This window comes from Cardiocondyla obscurior, linkage group LG19 (genome assembly GCF_019399895.1).
Source record: "Cardiocondyla obscurior isolate alpha-2009 linkage group LG19, Cobs3.1, whole genome shotgun sequence".
Classification (NCBI taxonomy): domain Eukaryota; kingdom Metazoa; phylum Arthropoda; class Insecta; order Hymenoptera; family Formicidae; genus Cardiocondyla; species Cardiocondyla obscurior.
The window spans coordinates 3,277,369-3,303,593 of NC_091882.1; the positions used below are offsets into that span (position 1 = coordinate 3,277,369).

The 26,225-nt window shown below is 42.7% G+C and overlaps 1 protein-coding gene and 1 long non-coding RNA gene across 7 annotated transcripts in view; one reads left to right on the top strand and one right to left on the bottom strand.

The window, feature by feature from the left end:
* Nucleotides 1–26,225, bottom strand: part of LOC139110024 (uncharacterized) — a 198,845-nt gene that overhangs the window by 51,502 nt on the left and 121,118 nt on the right. For 2 of the 3 annotated variants that reach the window (XR_011546933.1, XR_011546932.1), the window contains exon 9: nucleotides 26,046–26,080. This is a non-coding gene — a long non-coding RNA (uncharacterized lncRNA). Of the gene's footprint in view, nucleotides 1–22,893; nucleotides 25,071–25,182; nucleotides 26,081–26,225 lie in introns of those variants that run through there. The other variant, XR_011546935.1, reaches the window with a different exon arrangement.
* The window catches only part of LOC139110012 (nephrin), a 186,597-nt gene that overhangs the window by 41,223 nt on the left and 119,149 nt on the right, over nucleotides 1–26,225 (top strand). For all 4 annotated transcript variants that reach the window (XM_070669502.1, XM_070669503.1, XM_070669504.1 and 1 more), the window contains exon 4: nucleotides 9,906–10,111. In XM_070669502.1, the coding sequence (XP_070525603.1) occupies nucleotides 9,906–10,111 (206 nt within the window). The remainder of the gene's footprint in view (nucleotides 1–9,905; nucleotides 10,112–26,225) is intronic.

Here is a 26,225-nt window from a genome sequence, read left to right on the forward strand (position 1 = left end):
CGTGAGAACCGTAATATAAATGCCCCGCGGGATATGTAATCTTCTTAGATTAGCCGTCAAGATTCGCGTTAAGTTCGCAGGAAGTAAATTAAACTCGATTTCTTTGCCGCGCGACACGAAAACTAAGCCGCGCCTTGTAAGGCGCTGGCGATTTTGCATACAGATATGAAAATTCCTCTTTTCAGCCGTGCAGATATTTTTTTTTTCTCTCTTACTTTATCTTTGGAGCTCGCGTCGCGGGGTTTTTCATTTTAAATTAAATACAAAGGGCAAATAAGTACGCGCGGGGAAAAAAAAGCTACGGGTTCGCTTGCCCGTGATTACGAGCAGTAGATGAAATTATTTAGGTCTTATATATTAATTTTTTTTTCTTTTGCTAAGCTTTACCTTTTCTCATCGTTGTCGCCTTCGTGTATCTAATGTATATTTTTTATTAAAAAAATATATATTGGTGTTCAGCGTGAATCAGCTGTTTATCGTCACTGATTTTCCGCGATGTCGATCGGTTCTTTCGCTTGGCTTACTTCATGTCGAACGAGAGAGAGAGAGAGAGAGTAAACATTATTTGTCAATGTTACCGCGTGTGATTTTTTTAAGAAAATAATTCTTATGTAACATACAGAGAAATATTCGGATTATATTATTTTGGAGGGTTCGGTCGAGGGGGGAGGTTTATAACGACGACGATTTACAAGCTCGAGAATGATAATTGATCTCGGAATCGTGAATAAAACACTTCGTATTTCTGCTTTAAAACAAGTCGCCTCGAGCTCGGTGAGCTCTTAAAAAAGCAGATATAAACAAATCTCGAGCTCGGCGCTTCCGAGAATTTAACCGTGTCCGAGCGATTCCAAGAACTCGGTGCGAGAAGGACGGCGCGCGATTGACGATCGACTCTCTCGCTTTCTTCAAGGGCCGAAATCTGTAACGGCAATGTTAGTCTAGACGTTACGCGCGGAAAAAAAAAGCTACAGGTTCGCTTGCCCGTGATTACGAATAGTAGATGAAATTATTTAGGTCTTATATATTTATTTTTTATCTTTTGCTGCGCTTTACCTTTTCTCATCGTTGTCGCCTACGCGTATCTAATGCATATTTTCTATTAAAATAAAAAAATGTTGGTGTTAAGCGCGAATCAGCTGTTTATAGTCACTGATTTTCCGCGACGCTGATCGGTTCTTTCGCTTAGCTTGCTTCGTGTCAAACGAAAGTAAACGTTATTTGTCAATGTTACTGCGTGTGATTTTTTTAAGAAATTAATTCTTGCGAAATATACAGAGAAATATTCGAATTATATTATTTTGGAGGGCTCGGTCGAGGTGGGAGTTTTATAACGACGACGATTTACAAGCTCGAGAATAATTGATCTCGGAATCGTGAATAAAACGCTTCGTATTTCTGCTTTAAAACAAGTCGCTTCGAGCTCGGCGCTTCCGAGAATTTAGCCGTGTCCGAGCGATTCTGAGAACTCGGTGCGAGAAGGACAGCGCGCGATGGACGATCGACCCTCTCGCTTTCTCCAAGGGCCGAAACCTGTAACGGCCATGTTAGTCTAGACACGGAGCCTCGCGCGCGAGGATGTGCCGTCAATCGCTCCGCGATTTCGCGAGTTTTTTACCGCGCTTAGGAAGTTCCCGCGTCCGAATAAGTGTCGACGCAGTCGGCCCGGGTACGAGCGATCATTTTATGCACTCATGTGCCGTTTCACTCGTCGGCCTGTGCTTCATTTCGTGCCTCGAAGAAAATTGTCTTCGGCGAGAAACAGTTTCGTCGCGAGCGCAGCGCGCGCGCGAAGCGGCCGCGTCGCGTATTACACGGCGTCGCATCGGACATTTCCGGCTGCCATTAAAATTTCCCTCGTCAGGTTCCGGAGATCGTCATAACATGTCCGTACTGTGGTGTCATCTGCAACTCGTCCGTCTTACTTCGTCGCAGCTGGGATACTCGTCCTGTTTCGAACAGGTGGACTTCTGAGAAACTCAAGGAAGATCGAGTGCGCGGGAAACGTTCTACGTCGCGGCCTGTTTTATTCGCCGCTTGGTGCAAATTATCGGCTTCACTCCGTTGACAAGGAATCGATGGAAGGACTAAAAGTAACCTCACTTTACGTAAACAACGCTACGAATAACGAGAGTGCAAGCTTGTACGACAAATGATCGCTCGTCGCGCTTCTTAATTTTTAATCGTATAAAAAATCGCCGCGGTAACCCACCCGTCGTTGTTTCGGTCGGTCGTCTCTCGAGTGATAGTGATTGTGATCAGTGATAATAAAAAAAAAAGCAGAGCAATGTGATATAGTGAAGTGATTTAAAGTGCTACAATACATTTGGATTATCCGGACCGCTGCCACAGAAGGAAGGACGGAAGGACGGAAGGATGAAAAATAACCTAAGCTGAAGATACAAATGTAAGTCAACCGGCAACACGCCGTTTCTCCATAAAAAACTCAATTATAATTACCATAAAAAAAGTGTTGTAATTAATTAATGTCCCAAAATAAATATAATGACGCGTGTAAATTGAGATCTTTTGAAAAACTGCGCGTATGATTTCTAGTTTATAAAAAAAAAAGAGGACAAATAGTTACCGGGGGAAAAAAAATAAAATAAAATAAAATAAACAGAGAGAAAAAAAGAAACTAATTTGTGGGATTACTAATATTTATGGGCTCTTTGCATTTTACGCTCCTTCTATGCGCTCGCTATTTCGCTGCTTATGAAGTAGGGAGATAATGCACGTCGTACATTCCGGTTGCCGTCTTCCACCTTAATACAATAATTCTGACTTCTATTCGGTGCGTTCCCGGACCCGGCGTCGTAAATAGACCCGCCAATTGTCTGGCGCGACTGCCGCCGCAATCTTGGTCGGAATTCGATTCGAACATCCATTCGGCATTCCCCGACGCGATAGAATTATGTTCCGCGTTCGGCGAACATCGTTGTCGCACATACAATTTCTGCACCTGCCGCTAACTCAGCCACAATCATAACGCCCGGAAATTTCTTTCCATCTCAATTCCGCGCCCATTATTTGCCTCTCCAATACCTCAAGTCAATATATGCGGACCGTCGTTCGATATTTTTACGCGTTGGATGCTTCTGTTTGCTGAAGAATACCGGGGTAACCGTTAAAAAAAAAGGAAAGAAAGAAAGAAAAAAAGAAATGTATACTCGATGCTCTCAAACGTGTATCTACATATCTCTATTATGAAAAGACGTGATAATGAGAATTTTTAATTACAAGAAATCGATAAGCTCGCAGCGATCCGCCGTGTAAATTTGCAAAGGCGCGGACAACGGAAAAAGATAATTTACGTTATAATTCGATTTAATTACGTGAATTAATAATTGGCCGCTTTTCGCGAATGAAAAATTTTGTTACGGGAACCGAACAGCCTTCCGAATAATATTCGCGAGTGACTGTCGCACGGCGAATTAACCCGAATAAGATGGCAAATGTTGTCCGTCGTGGAAACTGCGGTGCTTATTACACACGCAACTCGCTCGGGCGGAGGAAACGGACCGGCGGTAGTCAAGACTCATCAGACGGTACGGTCGCGCCTTCGCAGGGAAATCAATTTTCAATTCGCTCGCAACATTATTCGACGTGATTCGACGTGAAATTTAACGACGTCTGTAGCGAATCGTCGACGTACGGGGCGCGCTCGGTGAGCCGTGACTTTCGAGGCACCCCGACGGCAAATCCTTTTAAGCAAGAAACGGCCGATGGGGAGAGCTCGCGGATAGTCGATACAGGGCGATCATCCGTCTTCCGGGATTGCTTGGAACGAGTGCATTGTGAAATTCTCCTCCCGATCATCCTCCACCTCGCCGCGGCATCAGCGGCAGCGACGTGCTCTTTTGTCACCAATCCTTTTCCCCGACGTCGCTTCCTTTTCCCCGTTTCCCACCCTACTCTCTCTATCTTTTTCTCTCTCTCTCTTTTTCTCTCCGTTCTCTTTTGTTCCGCACTCGCTGCGCTCGCGGATTCTTCCATATCGCAACGGATTCGCGCGCGAAGCGCGGAAGGAAATTAAATCGACGTTGATGGTGTTTGCTATTTCGCGGCATTGTGAGGGAGCGCCGTGTTCGTAAATACAGCTTCCAAACGGGAGCACTTACCGGGCTTTTGAGCGCCGCGCGGTAGCGTATGCGTCTCCATGGCGATTACGATATTTCAGCGGTTATAGCGCAGCGACATAATAAACAAGTCCTTTAATTTCTATACGAAAATGGAGCGTTCGCTCGTATCACCGACGTGTCTACGAGGCCGCTGCCTTCGTTAGACGCGATCGCGAAATTACGTTTTTAATAGCCGGGGGATCTTAAACTCGCCGTGTTTTGATTCACGGAAAGCCTGTTAATCTTTTTGCGAAAGGCGCCGAATATATTTACACGCGTCGGATTTATTTATTCGCGGCCGGAGAATCCGCGGGCAACGTACGGTATCGAGTTATGGCTGCGTAAAGCGCGTATGGCGAAAGACCCTTTCAACGCGTGCGTCGCGATCGATCGTTCGCTCGGATTTCGAGCGGCTTTTTTCCGCGATCGCGAGGGGGAGGGGCCATCGGAGGTTATTGGAAACTCGCTCCCGTGAGCCGAATTGATTTTCGATTTTCCGCTCAAATATCGGTCAACGTGCGGCGCAGTAACTGGTACCGGCGCTTTACGATTTAATGCGCAAGCTGGAGGCATATGCGGGAGGACTATCGTGAAACGGCCGCCATTTGCGGCCGTGTAATCGGATATTATATTCGTCCATCGGATTGATATCTCTGTCCCATTATGCCACGGCATGAATCCCATTTGGAAGAATAATGATGAAACGCGCGGCACTGATATTTGAATAGAAGGTAACGATAGGTTGGCTGTCGCTGCGAGAATTTTGGCTAACGGGAAAAGAGACGCGGCGACAAAGATACGATCGGGCTGAAAAAAAACGAAGGCTGAAGCGAAAAAGAGCCGAATTCACGAGCGAGAGAGATCCTTTGGGTAAAAGAAACGTCGAGCGACATAAAATTGACGAGGAACGAGTGGGAGAACCGCGCGACTGTGTCCGAATCTACTGCGAGCGATTTGTTTTTTAAGAAATAAATTTTTACGATTATTAGATTAATTTCGGGCTTTGTTCGAGCAAGAGTTTTAACGAATAACGAAAGGAATATAATTAATAATAACGCTCGCGAAATTGAGATTATTCGACAAACAACGCCGCGGCGTTGGTTTTTTTTTAGTCTTACAAAAATAATAAATTTTTTTTCGAATGTCTGATTTGCATATAAGTACGATAACTTAATTGATTACGTTTTTCTTATTTAGATTTTTGCGAAAAACAATTTTTTAACGACGCGCCAGCAGGTAACGATAAAGTGCGACCGCGTTATCAAGCGACTTAAATAGTTCCCGCGATCTTCCCCGAGACCGCTCGGTACATATTTTATCGTGGATTTATCGAGGGATTTATTTAATGCTTCATCCCGCGCGATGTAATCTGCATGAGAGAAGCCCGCGGGCGGTATTCGTCTCCGGCTTGCACATCCGCTGCAATTAAAAATCATTTTATCATCGTCGTCCGGGAGGGCTTCCGCGGCTAATGCGGAGCGTAACGAGGTTGTCCCCGGGAAAATCACATTTCTTCCGAGTGAAAACACGCACGAACATGGGATTCATGAACAACGACGGAAATCGGCGACCCCCTTTTTACTTTAGCTCCGCTCGATATGCCACTTCGCGATGCGTTAATTGTCCACGTTTTTTTAATTTTTTTTATTCATCCATTTTACGAACAATTAAAATGACAAATAAAATTGTCGAATTATAACAAAACGAAACTATGTAATGACAAGTTAAAATATAATTTTTCTTTTTAATTTGTCCGTAAATTAATTAAGCGGTACCGCGCGTTATTTATTGAAGCGGTCCCTTTTTACCGTGCCATTAAATACCTAACGCTACGATATATTTTGCGAAGATATTTTTGCCTTTGGGAAGATTATTTTTAATATTTCGTACGCGTCACTTTGGTACCCACATTAAAAGTAATTTTATCATCGTCACCGCCGTGACGGCGCGCAACGAAGAACGGGGTGGGAAAAATTATATTTCCTCGTTGGCGAAAGAGGAATGAGATCGGAATCGAACCGTGCTTTAAAGATTGAGGGAAATATTACCTGCGACGAACGGGTCAGCGAAAGAAGGTAATGGAAGGAGGAATTTAGGGGGGAGGAGAGGGGAAAAAAAAAGAGTGAAGGGAGACGTGCTGTCGCAGCGGCGACGCCGTCTGCAATTACAATGCCTTAATTTTATGCGCGAAGTTAAGCTCCTTTTAAGAGTCCCGAGAGTGGTTAAGCCCCCCCCTCACGGCTCACCCTTCTCGACGCAACATTCGTTTTGCCGACGCCGCTTGTATTCATGGAAGACCTTCTTTTAGACCGACGGGGCCGGCGCTGCTTCCGGGCAGAATCCAGCGATTATTTTAATTTGTTTAGGAGCCATCTGCCACTCCCATTCTATTTTCTACTTGTCTTTTCTGTATCTCAATTTTTCCCCATTCCCCTGGCTCGGCGTTAATCTCTTTTACCTCACGCTGTCATTCGCGAATTGAAGTTTATCTATCTAATCTTATCGAACAATAATTTGGAAAAAAAAAAAATTGATTGCGTCGATAGTAAAAGATAAAAATATTAACGGTACATTAAATTTAATTAATGATCAGACGAGTAGAATGTACGTCTTGAAATTGTATGTTTAAAAAATTTTAGCAACGCTTACAATTACTTATTATTTATTGTTCAATAAATTTAAATTATATCTCAGCACTGTAAATCTCGACGTGTGAAAAGAAATTTATTGAAACTATTGTTACTAAATATTAATAACGTTCGTGTATTATTTAAAAGAAAAAATGATTTATAAATAAAATATACGCGCGCATGAAAAGCATTCGATACGAATCTCGGGGAATATATTTAAAAATAATTAATCTTGCGCGACACATTCGATAAAAGCGCATAACTGTGGGGAGAAGGGCTCCATTGAAGTGCGACAGACATCCTTGCACTCGAACAAAATTAATAATACAATATGAATGTAGAATATGTCATAAAAAAATTCTCCATCAAAATGCATGGCGAAATTTATGCAATTGTGACGCGCTTTATTGCTCGCAGTCGCTGCTCCTGACGGCACTAATGAATCGTTGACAGTATTAATTAAAATTTCACCGAATGATAATCATTTGAAAAATATCTGCGACGCATTTTGAAATGCAACAACATTCCGCGAGTTACAATCATAATTATTTACATATTAATTTTCGTTAACCAGCGAAATTTTCGCGACATATTAATTCACACGTTTATATTGTTCGTTAAAAAAGCGCATTTTCCGCTTCACTATAACGCGCGATATGTAAAATACGTGCACAAGTGCCTATTTTGCGTGTCATAATTCGCATCGGTAACGTTTTCTTTTTTCCTTAATTTTTTTATTTCACGCGGCAACAAATTGATACGCAAACTCAACGTCGTTTTAGCAAAATTACATTTTGCTATCTCGCTTTCTGCGATTTTATCTCTTTAAATATACAGTTCATAATTTATTTCCGCATTTATATATTGGAGTACAAATGTGTTTATATATGTTTCATGAATCGGAAAAAAAAAGCTTTAATGGAATAAAATATACAAATGGATTATTATTATCCAGCAAAGTGTGCATTTGATGTTCCGCGTTTCTCGAATTATGAAGTGATATTCAATAAAAGAAAATTTAATTAAAATAAACAGTTAAAATTGAATTTTGTTTAATTGCAGGAAATAAAATTATTTCAAATAATTTGTATGCGAATATATAAAGCTCGTGTTTCTCGTCTGTAAATTTGCAATATTTAATTTCGTATGCGGCAAAAGCTTTTCCAAATCTGAGTAATTCGTAACCTTTTTTTTTTTTCCTCGAATTGAATGTGTATAAATGATTGTTAAAAATATTAAAATGTTATACATAACGCGCGTTATAATCGGAGCGAAATGATTCGATGCAGCTATATACCGTGGTGGGCTTTTCAACGTCGTTCCGCTAGCAGCGTTCGCCTTCACGCTTAATTATCCGCGCGACACAACGTGGCCGACTTTCGCAAATAAAATTTCCCGCGCGGGATTTACTCGCTCAGCCTCGGAGAGCAGCCGTCCATTGCAATTAGACCTTTTTACCGTCGACGTGTGTTCGCGGAACCCTTTAAATTTCACGTAGACCGCGTAAATCACGGAGGCGGACACGACGGGGCGAGTTAACGCCGGAAGTCGCGCCGGTAAATTTGCGGGCCGTGCCTGCTCGACGAGTCATCGTGCTCATTAAAAACCGATCCAATTTGTCTTGGCAACCGCATGAATCCCGGTGAGAGAGCAACGCCGAAACTTCGGCGTTCGTACCCGGGCGCTCCCGGGCGCGATCGAGCCCGGGGTCTTATTGTGCCAACTTCTCTCATCGCGACTCCGTCGCTCGATTAGACTTACGAACTTACGTTCGATAATAATTGAAAGCACGTACAAGAAGCAGGGATGCACCTGCGTTCACGAGTTGATCTTTGAATAATGGGAACCGACAACATTTCTTGGCCCCGTCCGTGTAAGAGAGAATCTTTAGTACGCGACGCATTCGGAAGGTCTAACCAAACTTTACGTTTGAAAATGCTAATCACGGTTATTCTCCGTGTATTCGGAGCGCCGGAGTATACGTGCGCTCTCCTCGCAACAAAGAAATAGACCGCGGCGGATTTTCCAGGGTAAATAAATCGGCGGGGGGATAAATCGGGTTATACGCCATCGTCCGTATTCGCGGATTATCCGCTAAGTCATAACGGACAATATAGCACGGGGTGGGCCCACCCCTTCTTTCAGCAAGCCCTAATACCGTCTCCGGAAAGCTCTGACCTGGGAAGTAAGGGGTTATCTGACTCTCTCGCCCGAGTGCACTTTACCCCCGGTCTGTATTGAGATCTTCTCGAGCCTGGGCGACTTCGCGGGGGTGGATAGGCGAAGAGTTTCACCTCTCGCGGGCTCCTCGACTATGACGAATTGCGAAAGTTCGGTGAAAAATTGGCCGAAGCCAGATAAGAGCGGTCCGCGGGTGTATTGTGCGTCGTACTTTGGTCCACGACCATTCGTTCCCCGCCTCCGTTTACTTTCATCTCGCTGGCCGGCTTAACCCGCATTATTTAGCCCGAGCTCGCGTTCCATTTGTGCTCTTTTCTTTTTTTTTCTTTTTTTATCTCTCTCTCTCTCTCTCTTTCTTTCTCCGCAAGCCGCGCAAGGAAAGATTTTAAAATAACTTTGTGCCCCGGGAGGAAAGTTTCCATCGAGCTGACAAATGCGAGTATCGTGCGGCGGACGACGTCGCGGACTACGCGACTTGCCGCCGCGATTTGCGACACGTGAAACTGCGGTATTTAACTCCGCAGGCGGACATATTTCGCGACGGTAATCCCGTGATTTGTATGCACGGCCCGAGAACACTCCGCGAAGCTCGTCGGGCCCGGGCATAGAGAGGTATATCACTTGCAAACAGACTTCTTAGCGTAAATGCAACGTGCATTGCACCCGCGATAAGAACTCACTTTAGAATCTTTCGAGTTGTATTAAGTCAGTGACGTAAGTCTTTCCCTTACCGCGTATTCCTTTGCGAAATATGCTCGATTCTGCGACACGGAAAACGGAGATCGATCCGTCCCGTTTTTTTTTAATTTTTTTTATTTTTTATTCGATACATCGGCCCTTTTATACATCGCGTCTGAACTCGCAAATAACTTTGAGATCTGAATAATTATTTTATTAATGATAAGATGTAATTTTTTTTCTTTCTTTTTTTTTAACTATTTTACTAATATATTATCGCGATTTTTTGCTACAGTTACGACGCGAGAAGTCGACAGTTCGGAAAAGCGAAACTATGGAGTGCGCCACATTTTTGGGGCCACCGGGCGTCTTTTCGTGCAAGCCCGCCGGCGCAGCTGACACTTCAGGACCTTCGACAAAGCGACGAGGGCGTCTACAGATGCAGGGTCGACTTTCGAAACTCGCCGACGAAAAACTTGAAAGTTAATCTCACCGTTATCGGTAAGTACTTATTGAAAAACTTCAATTCCGATTCGCAATAATTATACCTACATTAAACTATTTAATTAATTACCGAAACGTCGCGGAAAAAGAATTGTAATATTTAATACGCGCGTTATCGAGCATAATTTCGTGCAGTAGTCGAAAAAAAAAGAACAAAAAGAAAAAAAAACGTTTGTAGAAAGTATGTGTTTAGCGAGTACAAACGTCGATATCGCAGTTAGCAATTTGTGAAGTGATCAGTCACGATAATATCGCGGTTATTTGATAACTGAAAGCTTCGGACGGGCGATTTTCCCGCAGCGGTATCAATCGCGAAAGACATCGACGTCGTGGTTTTTTTTTTTATTTTTTTTACTTCGTGACATAATTTCCTTTTTCCACGGGGTGGGGGAAAAAAAAAGACTTCGCGGCTCGCTGAACAGAAAAAAGAAACAAAGCCCTCCCTATTATCTCATCTCATCAATCTCATTTTTCAAATATACCTTTCGAAACTAGTTCGCGCGACGGAAATGTGATTGTCAATATCCAAAAGTGCAAAAAGACGCGCCCCGTACGTACGAATCGATCGCAGTTTACGACCTTTCGCAACGGGAACAGTCAGCTATGGTTTTGCCGTAACTATCGGACGTACGAGAGCTACGAATAGACACTCCTCCCTAATAATATAAATCTCAAGATCTGCGCTCGAGCGGCCGTGCTCGCTTTTCGAGGGCGAAAACTTCGGTCTTTTCGCGCGGAGCTGGTTCGAGGCTCGTTAAACTTTCCGCGGAATTGTGCTCGACGGGAGAAACTCGATGGAACTGGACCGTCGATACTCGCTTGGCAATAACCTCTCGTACGATTGGGCAAGCCGGTCCCAAGAACGATCGTTAATCCAAGATCGAGGGGAGAGAAAAGGGGAACCACTCGTACAATCAGCAAACCATTGAAAACGATCCTTTAGAAACGATCGCGTTGAGAGCACCGTCGATCGCCCGTCTCGTAGTTTTGATTCGTTCTTTTCGGTTGACGTTAAATTTCCCCTTGATAACAAAGCTCCGGGGATTATTTACAACTCCCCCTCCCGTTAATAATCGCAGTGAAGAATCCGTCCGTGAAGTCGCGTATTCGATAATCGCGCATCACGATCGCCTAATCCCGCGTCATTTCGCATATTTACGTGACATTTTTATCGGAATCGGCAATTGAATTATAAATTCAACAAGAGAAATTATGATGTTAAAGCGGTATATTTACAATTTACTAAACGACATCGTGTTTAACGAATTTGTTTAATTAGCGATTGGTTCGAAGATGATTTATTTATTCGAGGAAACAAAGGATACGTTTATTTTTTTTATTATTATTATTATTAATCAGTAAATCAATCGGGTCTTTGTATAATCGGAATATCTCGCTTTCAAATACGTTTTAATTTAAATAATGACGCAGTATCAAATTTGCGAATAAATTTTTATTCGATATAAAATATTATTTTTGTTGCGCGTAAAAACAGATAAATCCCTATTTTTTATTTTTTTATTTTAGTCTGTTTCCTATGCGAATAATATTTTTATTTAAATAATGATAAATTGTGTTTTGCATAATGTATCGAATTTTATATATAATATATAAAGAAACGAATACAGGAAAAATTTGCTACGAATACTGATATATATATTTTTTATTATTATAATCAGAGATGCCGGTTTAATTGGGAAGAAAAATGTCTATAATATATCAATTTCTATGATATCGATATCTTTTGTTTATGCGACAAGGTGCACGCATTATAATAACTGTTTAATTATTTTTTTCCTTTTTTTTTTTTTTTTTACAAAGCGATGTAGATTTCAAATTACAATAAGCTCGGCGCGCACAGTTGTAATAACAGCGTGTTGTAATATTACTTTATCTCGCGTAAAATAATCACCATCGCGTTTATAACGCAATCAACTTGACGGCGCGGAATGGATATCACAATGCGGTAATTAATACTCGATGCCAAATCGATGCGAGATACGCGTCAACCCGTACAGAAAGTTCAATTTCCACTTTATAGAAAGTTATGCAACAGCGTTTCGCGTTTCCATAATGGCGAATAACATTATTCGGTGCAGTACAGGTGAAATCAAACGTAATTACCGTACGTGCGCTTGTGCATAATAGCTCCAAGTATTGAAAATGTTTAAATAGAAGCTCGGAAATAAATGGAATATTAATGTTTAAATAGTCGCATATCGGGATTAATGCACGTCGGGCCGGGTAACGCAACCAACGTGTTCGCTTCCTTCGTTTTTTTTTTTTTTTTTTTTCTACGCGAAATATCTAACTTTACGACAGCGAATAAACCCTTCCGACTCTTTCAGCGAGAATTTGTCAGCCGTTGCGAGGCGGAGTCTTTAGCAAAATTTTACGTCAATTAATTTATTTATAATTGCATCTTCCGCTCGTCCGAGCCGGCTTCTTATTTGTCGGTGTCACCCACGTTTTCTTTCGCTAAGTCCGCTAATTCGTGATAAATAATTTACGGCCTCGTCCTAGTTTCGTAATACCTATCTCTGATCGTCGCCGGTGCGTATTTGCTATGCCGGTTTTGTCGTAAAGCCGAAGTTCGAGAGGCGGCGACGCCGGCTCTCGGAGAGCCCCGAAAGTCCAAGACGGGTTTGTCTCGCTCTTGTCTCTTAATAGAGTAGGAGCAATATCTCGTTGGCCTCTAAGGAGACGCTCTCTCCACGGTACATCGCAGCGAGAAGCTTTCACGAAGCACCTAACCCAATTTACTCATCGATCGACCGTTAAGTTGATTTAAAACGCGGGTTGCGATTTTGTGTCCCGTTTAAATGGAAGCCGATAAAGTTCTTTTGAAATTCATAAAAGGGCTCGCATAAATATGGATACAACAAAATTGCGCGTGAAACAATTGTGCTGGTTACATTAATTGATTATAGGGAAAATAAAATTATTTTATTGAATTTATTAATAAAATAATAAAATTGCGATATTATTGTTGAAACTGTTCGCGACGTATCTTTCGAAAAAGTTAGTTAAATATTTTTTTTTTACTTGGCGAGTGTTTCCCGCGAAATGATTAGGCGAGAGGGGAGGAAAAAAAAGGATGACTGGAGGAGAACGTTAATCGAATTAATCACCAATTAATCATCGTACATTACTAAAAGAAACTTTTTTCCGGGCCGAAAAAAAAATCTCGATATATCATTTTCTTTCTGATTTATCTTATCTCATCCATCATAAATTTTTTTAATCCATCCCGGTATCAGAAGCGCAGCTCGTAAACTTCAATTTTCAGTCGAAGGAAATTAATCGATCAGATCGGCGAGATGTTTCGCTCGAGGGATTGGCCTGGTTCGCCGAATAAACGCGCGCTAAATGCGAAGATCGTGTTAAAATCGGGGGCGATTCAAAATTGCCCGATCGTCACTGTTTTCTTTTAATCAGTACTCGTCCGAGCGTCGCGGAATGAGGCCCGGGGTCGTCGCGCGTCGCTAACTTAAACAATCTGCCCTGGTTGTTAGCTCGAGTATCTCCAACTCGTCCGGCGCGCACCCGGGCGGTAGGGTCCGTAATCGAATAGGGATACATCTCGCAGGCGAAAGGCCATCGAGAGATCGCGGTAGCGGCGGAGCTTCGTTTTACGCTTCGACGCGCGCGAGCGCGGGCGTCCATCGGAGAGCTCCGGGTTAATTCAGAGCCCGTGCGATACCTCGGCGTACAGAGAGGCGAACGGCGGACATTGCGCTAGTGTACGTAATATCTGTGAAAGGAAGGTGCGCAGGGATCCCTTGCACCTCGGCTCTGTATATCCGCTCTCTCATAGCGGAGAGTTGAAACAGCCCCCCGTCGCCGACTAAACTCATCGACGCGATATCCAACGCTCGCGTAACCGTTACCTTCTTTCCCGCCCGCGTCCTTATTTTCCTCTCGCTTTGCTCTCCTCCGTCCACTGATTACAATTATCTCGCGAGTGGCAGTTATTCACTAGTCTTTACGTGTCCCGCCCGTTCTCTCTCAATCCCTTAATTAAGTTTGCCGCGCCGTTCCCGTTATCCTCTCCCTCCTTCCCTCCCCCCCCCCGTTATCCGTCCCGCTCTCGAGCTGCTTATTAAAAAACTTATTCTCATAAGCCGAAAATAAACTACCCTACCCGCTCGCATCGGCGATGTTTCCCAATGTATCGCGTATATCGCGCGTTCTTGACGTCGCCGCGCTCCCTCGTCGCCGCTGCAATTTTCTTGCCTCGGGACGCGGAGTCGTTAGCTCATTGGATAAAGGAGACGCACGCCCCAAGGAGCCCAAGACGTCGTTGTTGAAACTTGGGAACAAAAGCTGCTCGGGTGTTGAGCCGACTCATGCTAATCCGATTAGGATTTACTTTAGATTTTGACGAGCGCCTAGATCCACCGCCCCCGGTTTCTCTCTACGCGCGCTTCGGGGATGCCTAATCGCCGCTTACGGCCAAATTAGTTTCGCACAGTCCCCCCGTTCTCTGTCCCACCCAGCCTGGCCACTTATTTAACGTACGCCCACGTTGGGCTTTATCCACTTAATTGATCGCTCTCTCGCCAGTTGTCTTTCTACTTATCGCGCGCGTGGATACGTGCGTGGACGCGCCCACGCATATACACGCCAATTAATCGGCCATCTACATTAAAATGTAATCGAGGATGCGTTTACGAATTAATCGTTTTCTGATAAACGACTCGTAAATAAATATGGGTTTATCGGGGGAGTGAACGGTAACTGAAAAATGTAGATTATTACTTTAAATGAATTAATGCCGCATAATACCGCTTTAATTCTCGAACGGGATTCAAATTTTTTTTTTTTTTTTTTATCACCGGGATAATTATACAAGGTAAACAATTCGCAGTGCGTAAGCATATATGAAAACAGTTGAAATTATTATGCCGCGACGATGTTGTTCCCTTGGCGAGGATTAATATTTTTCGCGGAGAATAAAAAATATATATATTATTTTTTTTATTTTAATATTTCTTTTTTATAACAGCTCTGTGTGAAATGCGTAGTTCGCGCTGGGTTGAATTAAAATGGGAGAAATCGATCGGATCGATAATGGTATTAATCTAGCGAATTTCATGGTCGTTTGCATTCTCGAGCGGAAACCCCCCCGCGTCCTTTCGATCCTTCTCATCTGCGAGCTTTCGCGAGGATATAGATAGATCCTGTAATTCCGAACGGAACGCGTTGCGTTGGAATTGCGTCTCGTCAAGCCAAGTGGTACTGCGTGATTCCCTGAAATCGATACTTCACGCTGGATATTCTCGTTTAAGCCTCTTTATCGGTGATTACTCGTCAGCTTTCAGGAAGAAAGGGCGCGCACGACGGGATCCCCTCGAGGGGATCGGAAATAGCCGATACTCCCGGGGAACATTCAAAAACCAGCTTTGTCATCCTCGATCTTCTTCCCCCTTTTTCCGCGAGTGACGTACATCTCATTACCGAAAAGATAACATAATCAAGTCTCGCGTACAGTAAAATAACTTCTTAATGAAATTAAATAAAATCTTGCGAGGAGAAAAAAAAATAAAAATACTAATAATGCGCACTATTTTCTTTTGGGGAGGGTTCACCTCGTTAGCTGCTCGCAACGAAATTCATCGTCGCGCACGTTACTCGCCGGTGAGAATTTTTCAACGTCCACGAGGGGGATTAACGTGGGAATAATACCCGGGGACTCCCTTTCGCGGTCAAAGCCGTCTCTTCCGAGTTTACCCTTCTTACCGCCGTGTCCCCGACGTTCGTTCGTCTTTCGCCCGGCTGTTTTTCTTCCCGAACGCGTCCGCGATCCGGAATCCTTCATGAAAATTAAATACCGCGAGCTCGAGGATGATGGATATATTCCGCGAATGACGTTCCACGTCGTCGCTCGTGTCCCCGCGCGAGCGAGGACGGCAAAGGGTGACACTTGCCCTCCCCGCCTCCCCCCTCCCCTTCCCCCCGAATGGGAAGAACGGAGCCGGGCGGACACGTTCTGAAATTTAGTATGACGGAACGGGCGAGCGCTCGTATTTTATCGTTAGCAAATTCCATAGAAAATTCAGAGGCTCCGTTGCGACTCGGGCGCGGCCAAGCCGGCCCAGTTTTCCCATCGACTCGTGCCCTCGAGCTCCTCTTGTCCGCCGCTGGCAAACGAGACCCTCGTCCGATATATTTTTTCGCGTGCACCTCGACTCCCCCAACGGGAAACGCATCCCTTTTTTTTTTTTTTTATGTTTCGCGATGCTGTTCAAGAGTTTCTTTTTCACACAGTACAATGCACTGCACTTAAGCAGCTTGCTCGCTTACTAACTTGACGTGTTTCGCTAACGCCGTTAATTTATACAAAGAGCGAAGGGAAATATATTTGCCGAGCTAGTTTAACGGAAGTTTAGCGAGCATATAATTATTAATTTATCGGGTATTAAGCTATTCGACATCGCGTTCTATTACTGACAGTACGGAAAATACTCCTTGACGTATCCACGGCGGATTTACGAACGTTTGACGAGCATCGTGACCTGCCAGCTACTTTGGTTTTACTTTAAGTGGTACTGGTAATTAATGTTTAAATTGGGTTTCCGTCAAAGTATGTTTAATTTCGAAACGACATTTATCCGGTTAAAACTCGACGCGCCAAATATACATTTGCGTAGTTAGCAGACGCCAATTCGCTGCAGTACTTTTCTAATAAGAAGAGTCTAGTTTTGTATTCGTGAAAATATTGCAAACGGGTACCCAGAGACTTTTGATAAATGTATATTATCTATCGATGCACTCTCGAATCCTACGAATTTATCGCGGCAATGGCTCGTCGTTACGTGATAATGAAAACGTATGCTCGTTGAAGTCGACGCATTTCCGCGGACCGGGGCGATCCGAAAAGTTTCACCTCGAAACTGAAAGCGCGGCTTCGGCGAACGAGGAAAGACATAAAAGGAGGAAGGATGGCGGAAGTTTGCCACGGGTTCGCGGTTAGGTGCGATTCTAAAAAAATCATGAATCAGAGACGAAACGAGCCTCAATAATGGATCGTCCAATCCGAAAACTTCGCCGCCGGACAGGTCTGAAGGATGATGGCGAATCCGCGTGAAACTTACACCGCAGAACTGTAGAACTTGGCTCTTCTACGACACGTTACGGCTCTTATTACGGAAAGTACGATCGCGAGCACGATGTATCGTTTAATTTATTTTTTTTTAATTTTTTTAATAATTAAAATATTACAATTCTTTTTTTTTTAAATAATATTCTTAAATAATCTCGAAACTTGCAATTTTATAATTATTATACGTGTAACGAAAATAAGATTTAGTCGGTCAAAAAGCGTAAAATAAAATATCGAATTTACGTGACGAAAAATAGTGAAAATGGCGGTCTCTTGTTTCCTTTTATTTTCTATAACGGCCGCCGCGAAAACAGTACGACACTCATTAGTCGGAGGAAGTTTCACAGGGATTTCAAAGCATCTTGTTTTCCAACGGTGAGGATCTCGCGATCGCCCCATTCCGCGGAACGTTGACCGCTTAAAGAGCAGAAAACGAATGCGGCGAAGACTTACACTTTACCATATTACGTTTCTTCCGTCGCATGACATCAAATATATTTCCGATTCCTTCGCGAAAACTCCGCGGAAAGCTAACGGGCGCTGGAAAACTCTCATTACACCGGTCGAAAACTTGCCTGGCTGCGTTATGACTCGTATATTGCGTTTCGTTTAACGCAATAAAAATAGTAAATGGCTCCGCCGCTCCTTCTCGCGAAAACAATCTAAAGCGTCGCCTCGACTTCTATTTAACGCAAGAAAAGTTATAATTGCGAGTCAAAATATTTTTCCGCTATTACCGCGCGATACTTTCGGCGAGTTGTAGCCGCGTGTGTTTTTTTTTTCTTCGGCAAATAAATGGCCGCATATAAGAATAATAAATTTTCTACGTGACACGAAAATTCTCTAGCGCGAATTTATTTTTTAAATTGAACCTCGTGGCATTTTTAACCGCGGTGTCCGAGAAACGGGAGAGGGAGATTCTATCGCGCGAGGAAATATCACGATGTTCTCGGAACAGATGCCGTGAGTGAGACTCGAGAAGCTGTCCATCAACCACACGATGGGCATCTCCATTTCCATATTCTTTGTTGCCCCTTCGATATTTTTTTTTTTTTTTTTTTATCTGCCTGTTAACCCCGCGGTTCGGATCGTTCGTTTTACACGAGCTCCCGTAATACTATCTCGATCGAATCAGTCAAGTGGAAAGTAGCAGAGATCGATAGGTTTTTTTCGATTAAAAATTTATACGCGTTTTTATAAGGAACGTTGATGGAGTGGAGCTATCAAGTATCGAATACCAATTAATATTTTCAATTATAATTTGTAATATAAAAATAGTTATTTTAATATATAGACCGCAGATATCATTTTAAGATCGAAATCCAATCTCCAACGTCGATTACATGTTTCACGAACTAAAAAGTTTATTCTTACGTTAATTTTACAGGCGTATTCAATACGTGCTCCACGCTAGAATTTAATAAATCAAGCCTCGACGACACCGTTTGAGTATTTACGACGTGCGCAGTCGTTATTGAGGATGTCGCGTGACGCGGTAAAAAAAAAAAAAGAAGGGGGTAAAAAAAAAAGAAAAAGAATTGAGGTCGATGGCATGGCACGTCGTGAATCATAACAGATTCCTGACCCTTGGGATCTCTCCGCTCTTTTCTCTCGCCAGAACCGCGTCCGGGCATCAAAAGAAAACCGACAGGGAGATTTCGCGGACGGTCCACCTGCCATATTTTTCCGCCTCGGAGAGCTCGTCCATCTTCGAGCGAATGTTCGATATCCCGCAGAATTCCATCTTTCTATCGTCCCTATCGGGCCCGTCTTTTCTTTTTAACGCGCTGGTTCAAAGAGCCGTATATTTCTCCCGCCGCGAGTTAGGCGGACGGTTCGTCAACCAACGGCCGCGGTTATATCTCGATAGAAATTGTTTCCCCCAATGAAAAGATCGCCCGAGCGAATGAAACCCGATATTTGTAATATTTAAGTCGAATCAATTATCGTCAGTTATTTATGCGAAAATATAAAACGTTAATATTAAATAATCGTGTATTAGTATCAACTGGATTAAAGTAATAATTTATTTTGTACTGTTGATAAATTTTAAGTATCTTGATTTAGTTTGTAATAATTAATAATCTATAACAAATAATAATGAGAATATTAATTTACGTGTACAGACTGCCGATTCTGTAACCATGATACGATATTTGAACGTGCTATTCGAAACGCGAGTTTCAGCTGTGCATTTTTTACAAGAAGGCGTTGAGGTTGGAATTAATTTAAAGTTAAAAATTGGTTAATAATATCGCTTACGTTTTGCGTATACTTTTTTTAATTTTTTTTTCTTTTTGCTATTAAAATACTCTTATTTTTCGTATAACGACTCGTGTTATATACGGTGACTTCGTGTATGTACAAAAACGATGGCTTTCTTTTTTCTTTTTTTTTTTTTTTTTTAACTCGAATAAATCGAAAGTAATAACGCAGCTATTTCAGTTCGTACTTTGCGCGACGCGTTGGCACGGCATTACACAGCGTCTCATTATAATATTTTAACGAGGACCAGATTAAACGTTACGACGTGCTTGAAATTAATAAATACACCGGGGATTACAGTACTGCAAAAAGCCTGTAATCGCGTTTGGCGATTTTGCAGTCGCGAAAATTGATCGTCCCGCGCGGGTACGTTTTTGCAGGAGCGAAATCCGGGGGCCCGCCGTCAAAAAAATAAATCACGAGTCAACGACGAGTTCTCGCGTGCTTCGCGGCACCCGCGTCCCGTTCGCGTGTCGCGGTAAAAATTGCACGGGCATGCATTACAATTGAATCGCGCCGGGCGCGTCCCGTGCGGTCGTACGTCATATTGCTCTTAGCGGCAATCCCTACCCGAGAGCTCGAGCTTCGACAGGGATACTCGGGATTCCAGTTTCGACGGGATCCTATCTTTTGTAAGTTGCCCGGACGACGGTATCGGGGGAGGGCCGCGGTCAGTTATTCCGGTCACGAGTGGGATTCATCCTCGAGATATCTCGATTTGGCGTGCCCTGTCGCCTGCGCCCGCCGAAGGGACTTACCACGGACGTGTCTCCGACGACTCTTCCTTTTTATTTTCGCGCGGAAAGAGGCTCGACCTCTTCCTCGTTCCTTTCAACCATTTTCGGCAATAATTACTTGATCCTTAAAGGACTCTGGGCGAAATTTAACGCGGTCACGCGCGACCGAGCTTTATTTTTATACGTTTTCCCGAGTGATATCTTAATTTTCTATTTGCAATCATTTTTAAATTAAATAACTAACGTCCCGCGCTGTCTCGTTAGCACTTTAGCACCGCGATTTTTATCGCGCGATTTGTTTCCTTTCTGTTAGAGACGGGAGAGCACGGTATATATATTGCGTCTTGTTAGGATTGCATAATTGCGTTACAATTGCACAGCTGCTTCGATTAATTACACGGCGAGATTAATTACTAATCACTTATGGTCGATAATGAAGCGACAATAACGTGGGAAACCGCGGCTGTTATTAACAGAATTACATCGATTCCGCGACGATAACCTCATCCATTGGTAATCCATTATGGAATAATGCTGACGCTACTAGCAAACGATTATTATATCTTCCTACATACTCTTTAAATAATATATATATATATATCGTATACGTATATAAAATAATAATATCATTTTCTTCCTCTTAAATTTTTATATTGGAAACATAAGGTCTCAATAATTTCTATTATTACATTCATTTTTAATATCCAAAAGTCGCAACAAAATATTATATATATAATTTATCTGTAAAATTTTCATTAAAAAAAAATCTGACTATCAGTTGATTAAGTTTACAATTAAATTAAGGATTCATAACGAAAAGAGATACATTAATTAATAATATGTTGCTGCAAATTATAGTCTGCGATATAAAAATCTGACTATTCGAGAGGATTGCGCGGGGCAAAAGAAAATTCTTTCCAACTAAGGTAAACTTAACGATCGAAGTTGAAACGACAGGTTGGTCCGGGGATAAAAGGGAATCGAAAGGAGGGAGACGTGATACGAAGACATAGGGCCGGCGATCTCTTAAAAACCGGCAACGAGTCTTTCGCATGACAAACGCGCGGATTTTCGACGGGGCGGCAGGTGCAACAGCGACTAAGTATGTAATATCGTTTTAGGTCGGCAGTAAAAATTCCCCCGGGGACTTTGCGCCCGGCGTGATCTATTCTCGCTAGGGGCGGCTAAACGACTCGCGAAGAGATTCTTTTCGTAGAATATCCTCGGCAGCTCGGGCAACGACCGGGGCCGCGAAAATGTCCCGCGGTAAGCCCGACGCGGAATGCGGAAACGTTTGTCACCGGCGTTGTGGAACACGGCAATTTTATTACGATAAATCCTTTATTCGCCGACTTATCCCGACGCGCGCCGAACGAGACGGCGGGGCGTGAATTACGCGAATAAAAATATTCTTTTTTTTTTTTATACACATGTATAAACGTATAGCTACGCGGGTATATATTTCGCGATAAAGTAACGGCTTAAAGGGTGATTTTTGCGAAGACGTGAGAAAAATAGCGCTTCGGGGAAAACTTGTACGGGGTAAATCGGCCAGGCAAATGCACGCGCGATATCTCTACGACCGTAAAATCGACGATATTGTTCTTCAAGCCGTTCGTATGGGGGTTGAAACGATAACGCTTCGGTGACGCCGAAAGATTTTCGCGAAGCCAATGGCTTTTTTCCCCCCGATCTTCGCCGCTGTCGGTTACGCGCCGTAACGGCCCATAAGAAGAGATTACATGGTGCTCGAAATTCGTCTCGCCCAAAAATTTCCCGCAGCGACGATTACACCCCGAGCTTTCAGGGAACCGTAAAGTTCGGCGAGGGACGATATGAAGCCATCATAAAAGTCGTGCGAGACGTTGATGGGGAAGTTCTGGGAAAATTCGTGAAAAGCACGTCGAATCGCGAAATACGAAACGCATTATTGCGAGGGATTTTTTTTTTTTCTCTCTCTCTCCCTCCCAAAAACGACGATATTATATTATACACCTCTCGTTCGAAGGACTAAAATTGTCTGCGTATCACTCGCACGTCCCACATAACTAAACTACCGAACCTGTTCGTAAGCGATAGAGACCGTGTACCTACCCTTCTTCGCAGTTTCTTTACAATTCGCCGCGGATGGTTTAAAAAATAAAAAAAAAAAAGGGGGGAAGAAAAGTGCCATCGTTTGCGGTTCGTCGCGACAAACGGGAGTACAAAAAATAAAAAGAAAAAAAAAGAAAAGACGGGAGGCTCGATTGAAACGGAGCAACGAGGTATTCGTAAGAATACTCGCATTCGGCGCGCCGCAGGACTCACTTAACTATCCGGCTCTCCTTCAACGCCTACCTTTCGAGCGCACTTCGGATTTCTATCTTCCCCCCCGAGTCTTCCGGGCATCTTCCCTGGAATTTGTCGGGTATTAAAAGAACAAGATATCCCGGCGCGGTCTCTTCTGCCTTTATTTACCGCGTGCGAGAAAAACCGCCTCGCGGCGGGGCGAAATAACGCTCGAAGAAAAAGAGAGGAGGAACATAATCCTGTAACCGCGCGATGTACTTGAGCGCGTTACACGACTCGGGGAATGCGAGGAATGACGTACTCGGTCCAAAGAATATTCCTTCACACTCGTGTATGCATTTCTTTGCCGCTTCTTTCCCGTTAACCCGGCTCGAGAACAAATGACGTTGCGATACTCAAATATTTTTAGCTCGTGGCTCCCATCGCCATCGGAAAAAATTTCAGCGCGACGCTATACGGAATTTTTATTCTCGAAAAATGTCTTATCGAGCAACCTGAAGCGCAGCGGCGCGACATAAACGCGAGGCGTAATATATTTTCGACTATAACTGATAATAAAGTTTATTACAATTCATTGTCAAACGATGATGATAATACGAAGGATTAAAATGTGAATTTTTTTAAGAACTAATCTTCGCGCGTATATTTTTTAATATTCGCCGTTTAAAAAGAAATTCTTTGTTTACCGCAAATTATGAAAAACGTTGGCGCAATTCGGTAACAATAATACAACCTTGTATTCATAAAACGAAACTTGGAATAGGAAGGATTAAGCGGAGAACTACTTGTCTGAGAACTTTAGTTAATCCTATGTTGAGTCGGTGACATGCGTCATAATGTAAAATGTAACCCAGCGTTGACTTTAATCCTTTATAGCGTAACAGAGGAAGTTTTAAAGAACGATAAACAGCTACGTGAAGGATATTAAAACAAATGCACGTTTAAGTTAAGATAATAAGTAACGCGACGCGTGGTTATCCAGGAATTAAATTGCCTTCCGTTCTCATTTCTACCTCTGGCAGTGTAAAAAAAAAAAAAAAAAAAAAAAGAAAAAAAAGAATTACGTTCGACGTTAGCGTGTTTCTTTATACGAGGTTTCCACGTTTGCCCGTCTTTAATTTGTTCGCTCTTGTCCGTTCGAATAGAATCCGCTCGCAGAAAAGGAGGGAAAAGGAAAACCTTACGCGGTCGCAGTTATATTTTATTTTATTTGCGGAATTGTTTTCTTGAAAAATGCGCGTGCGCCTTACTTACGAATTCTACAGGCCACATGTCAAATCTGTGGAAACTTACTTCGACGTCGCGCTTCGAATCGATTTCCGGCGTACGTATACGTACAAATACCCGACAGACCGGTCGCGAAAACGCGCGAGACTCTCGACAGACATTCGGCAAAATTTTTCAACGAAGTTACCGAAGGGGGGAGGGTGGGGGGTTTTCTCAGTCTTTCCGTAACTAGCTTTTCCGTCGCCTACTTTTTTTACCTATCCCGCAGATTCTTCGATAACTGACCAGAAAACGGAATGGGGGGGGGAGGGGAGAAAAAAGGGAGAAACGGCGATAACGCGATCTGCCTCGTTTACTTCCCGATCTAAGGGCCGCGTTCTTCTTTGTCAGCGAAGTTTCTCGAGAGGAAAATTTCCCGCTTCTACATCTCTTAGAGCCCTGAAATATGCAGACTCGTTCTCGACGGAACGATGGCGATGATATTTTTGACGAAAGAATGGAGTATAAAGATAGATATATATGTATATATATATCTTTCTCTCTCCTTTTCTCTTAAGACGTTTCTGCGTGCGCGTGTTACGACACGTCCTGAGAGACAAACGCCTTTGAAGTTGCGCCCGGCATTGACAGCAACTCGATTTCGAGGAACGTGTTGTCAGTTCGTTTCTTCCCTGCGGGATATCGAGGGTATTTTCTCAAGATCTGAATACACGTACTTGAGCTTGCTTGCGCCCGGCCCCCGAGTCGCGCCGAGAGTTTTACGAGATTCCTCGCTTTGTCACACTTTTTCGGTTACCAACTTCGCCGGGGTGGAGTCGCTGTATCGACACCTTTGAGCGAACGCGACTGCTACGATGACACCGACTCGATTTCAGCTACGTATTGCCGTGCTAGTCTTCCTTCGCACCGCGGACGGTATATTTTTCCACGGAATACGAGAATCGATTCTCATAGTCACGCGAGATCGAACAACTATTTTCCTCGCGTCTAAACGCTCCGATATATATTTTAACTGCTCGCAGGGTATAGCACATGAATCAACATTCGCTTGTTGATCGCAGCGTTAATTTGACGTAATTTTTATTTAAGCGCGAAGAAATTTAATATTATTTCTATCCTAAATGAGCCGGCTAACAATTAGATCGAATCGAATTTGTCTTTTCCGCTTTTCCGCGATGCTAATTTGAGTACATCTCAGTTTAATTTTTTTACAAATTATTATTATTTTTAGACGCGTCGTATTTTTCCCCAAAGCGTATTAAAAGGAAAAAAAAAAACATGCGACTTACCAATCTGCATGAGCGTCAGCGGAGTTGTAGAATTCAGGCGGTGGCTGTAACATAAAGAAAAATATTAATGTAGACATGAAATTCAGTTCATAAAATTAATAAAAAAAAGGGCAAAAGTTTTTATTTAATATTTTATTTAAAAAAATTTATATTTACCTAAGAGTTGCTCCGCCGAGGCAGGATGCCCCCCGGGCCTGCTCCTCCTCTCAGATGGGACGTGTAGTCATCTTTCCGTGCACATGAGCGTCAGCGGAGTTGTTGATTTCTGGCGGTGGCTGTAACATAAAATGAAAAACATTATTGTAGACATGTCGGTATATTAATTAATAAAATTAATAAAAAAAAGGGTAAAAGTTTTTTTTTTAATTGAGATTTTATAAAAATAATTTATATTTACCTAAGAGTTGCTCCGCTGATGCCTGATGCCCCCCGGGCCTGCTCCTCCTCTCAGTTGGGACGTGTCGAGTCATCCTTCCGCGCACAAGTAACTCGCGATATTCGCGACCCGATAAATTTACAATTAATACAAAAAGTTACTCTTAAACACTTCTCTCGCGCGATAGTATGTGGACTCCCGTTTGAAAGAATTTTATAATAAATTTACTCGCCCGACTTGTACGAATTTCGCGAAAGAACGACCGACGATCTGGCTATAGTTCATTCGATGACTAATATCGGCGGAACGGCACTCCTTCGGATTTATATCAAAGCAAAACCGGAATTTTGCTCCGACAAAATCCACGGAGTCGGAAGCTGTAATAACATCAAGCTAAATTACATACATTTTTGTACGTAATTTATATTGATATTTGTTAAAATATTAATTAGTGGTTAAACTGAGATGTCTTTCTTTCATTTACGGTTTAATTTTTATCTTGTTATATCCTAAACGACGGGTATTATTTTATTATACAGAATTTTTTTATATTATTTCAGTAATATTGTTTTATACAGATGTGTATTTCCCACCCGAAGTCTTAGAACTATTTAAAAAGAAAAAAAAACAGCATGCGACCTACATTACAGATGCGCAGCAGCGGAATTAGGGATGATCCTGTAACAAAAAAAATATATAATTTATTTAGAGATGCTGCAAATATACTTGAGCGTTAAAAAAAAAGTTTAAGCGCGTTTTCAATTAATTCACCAATTAAATAATAAAAAAATAAATCCCAATGTCGAAATAATAAATCATTAAA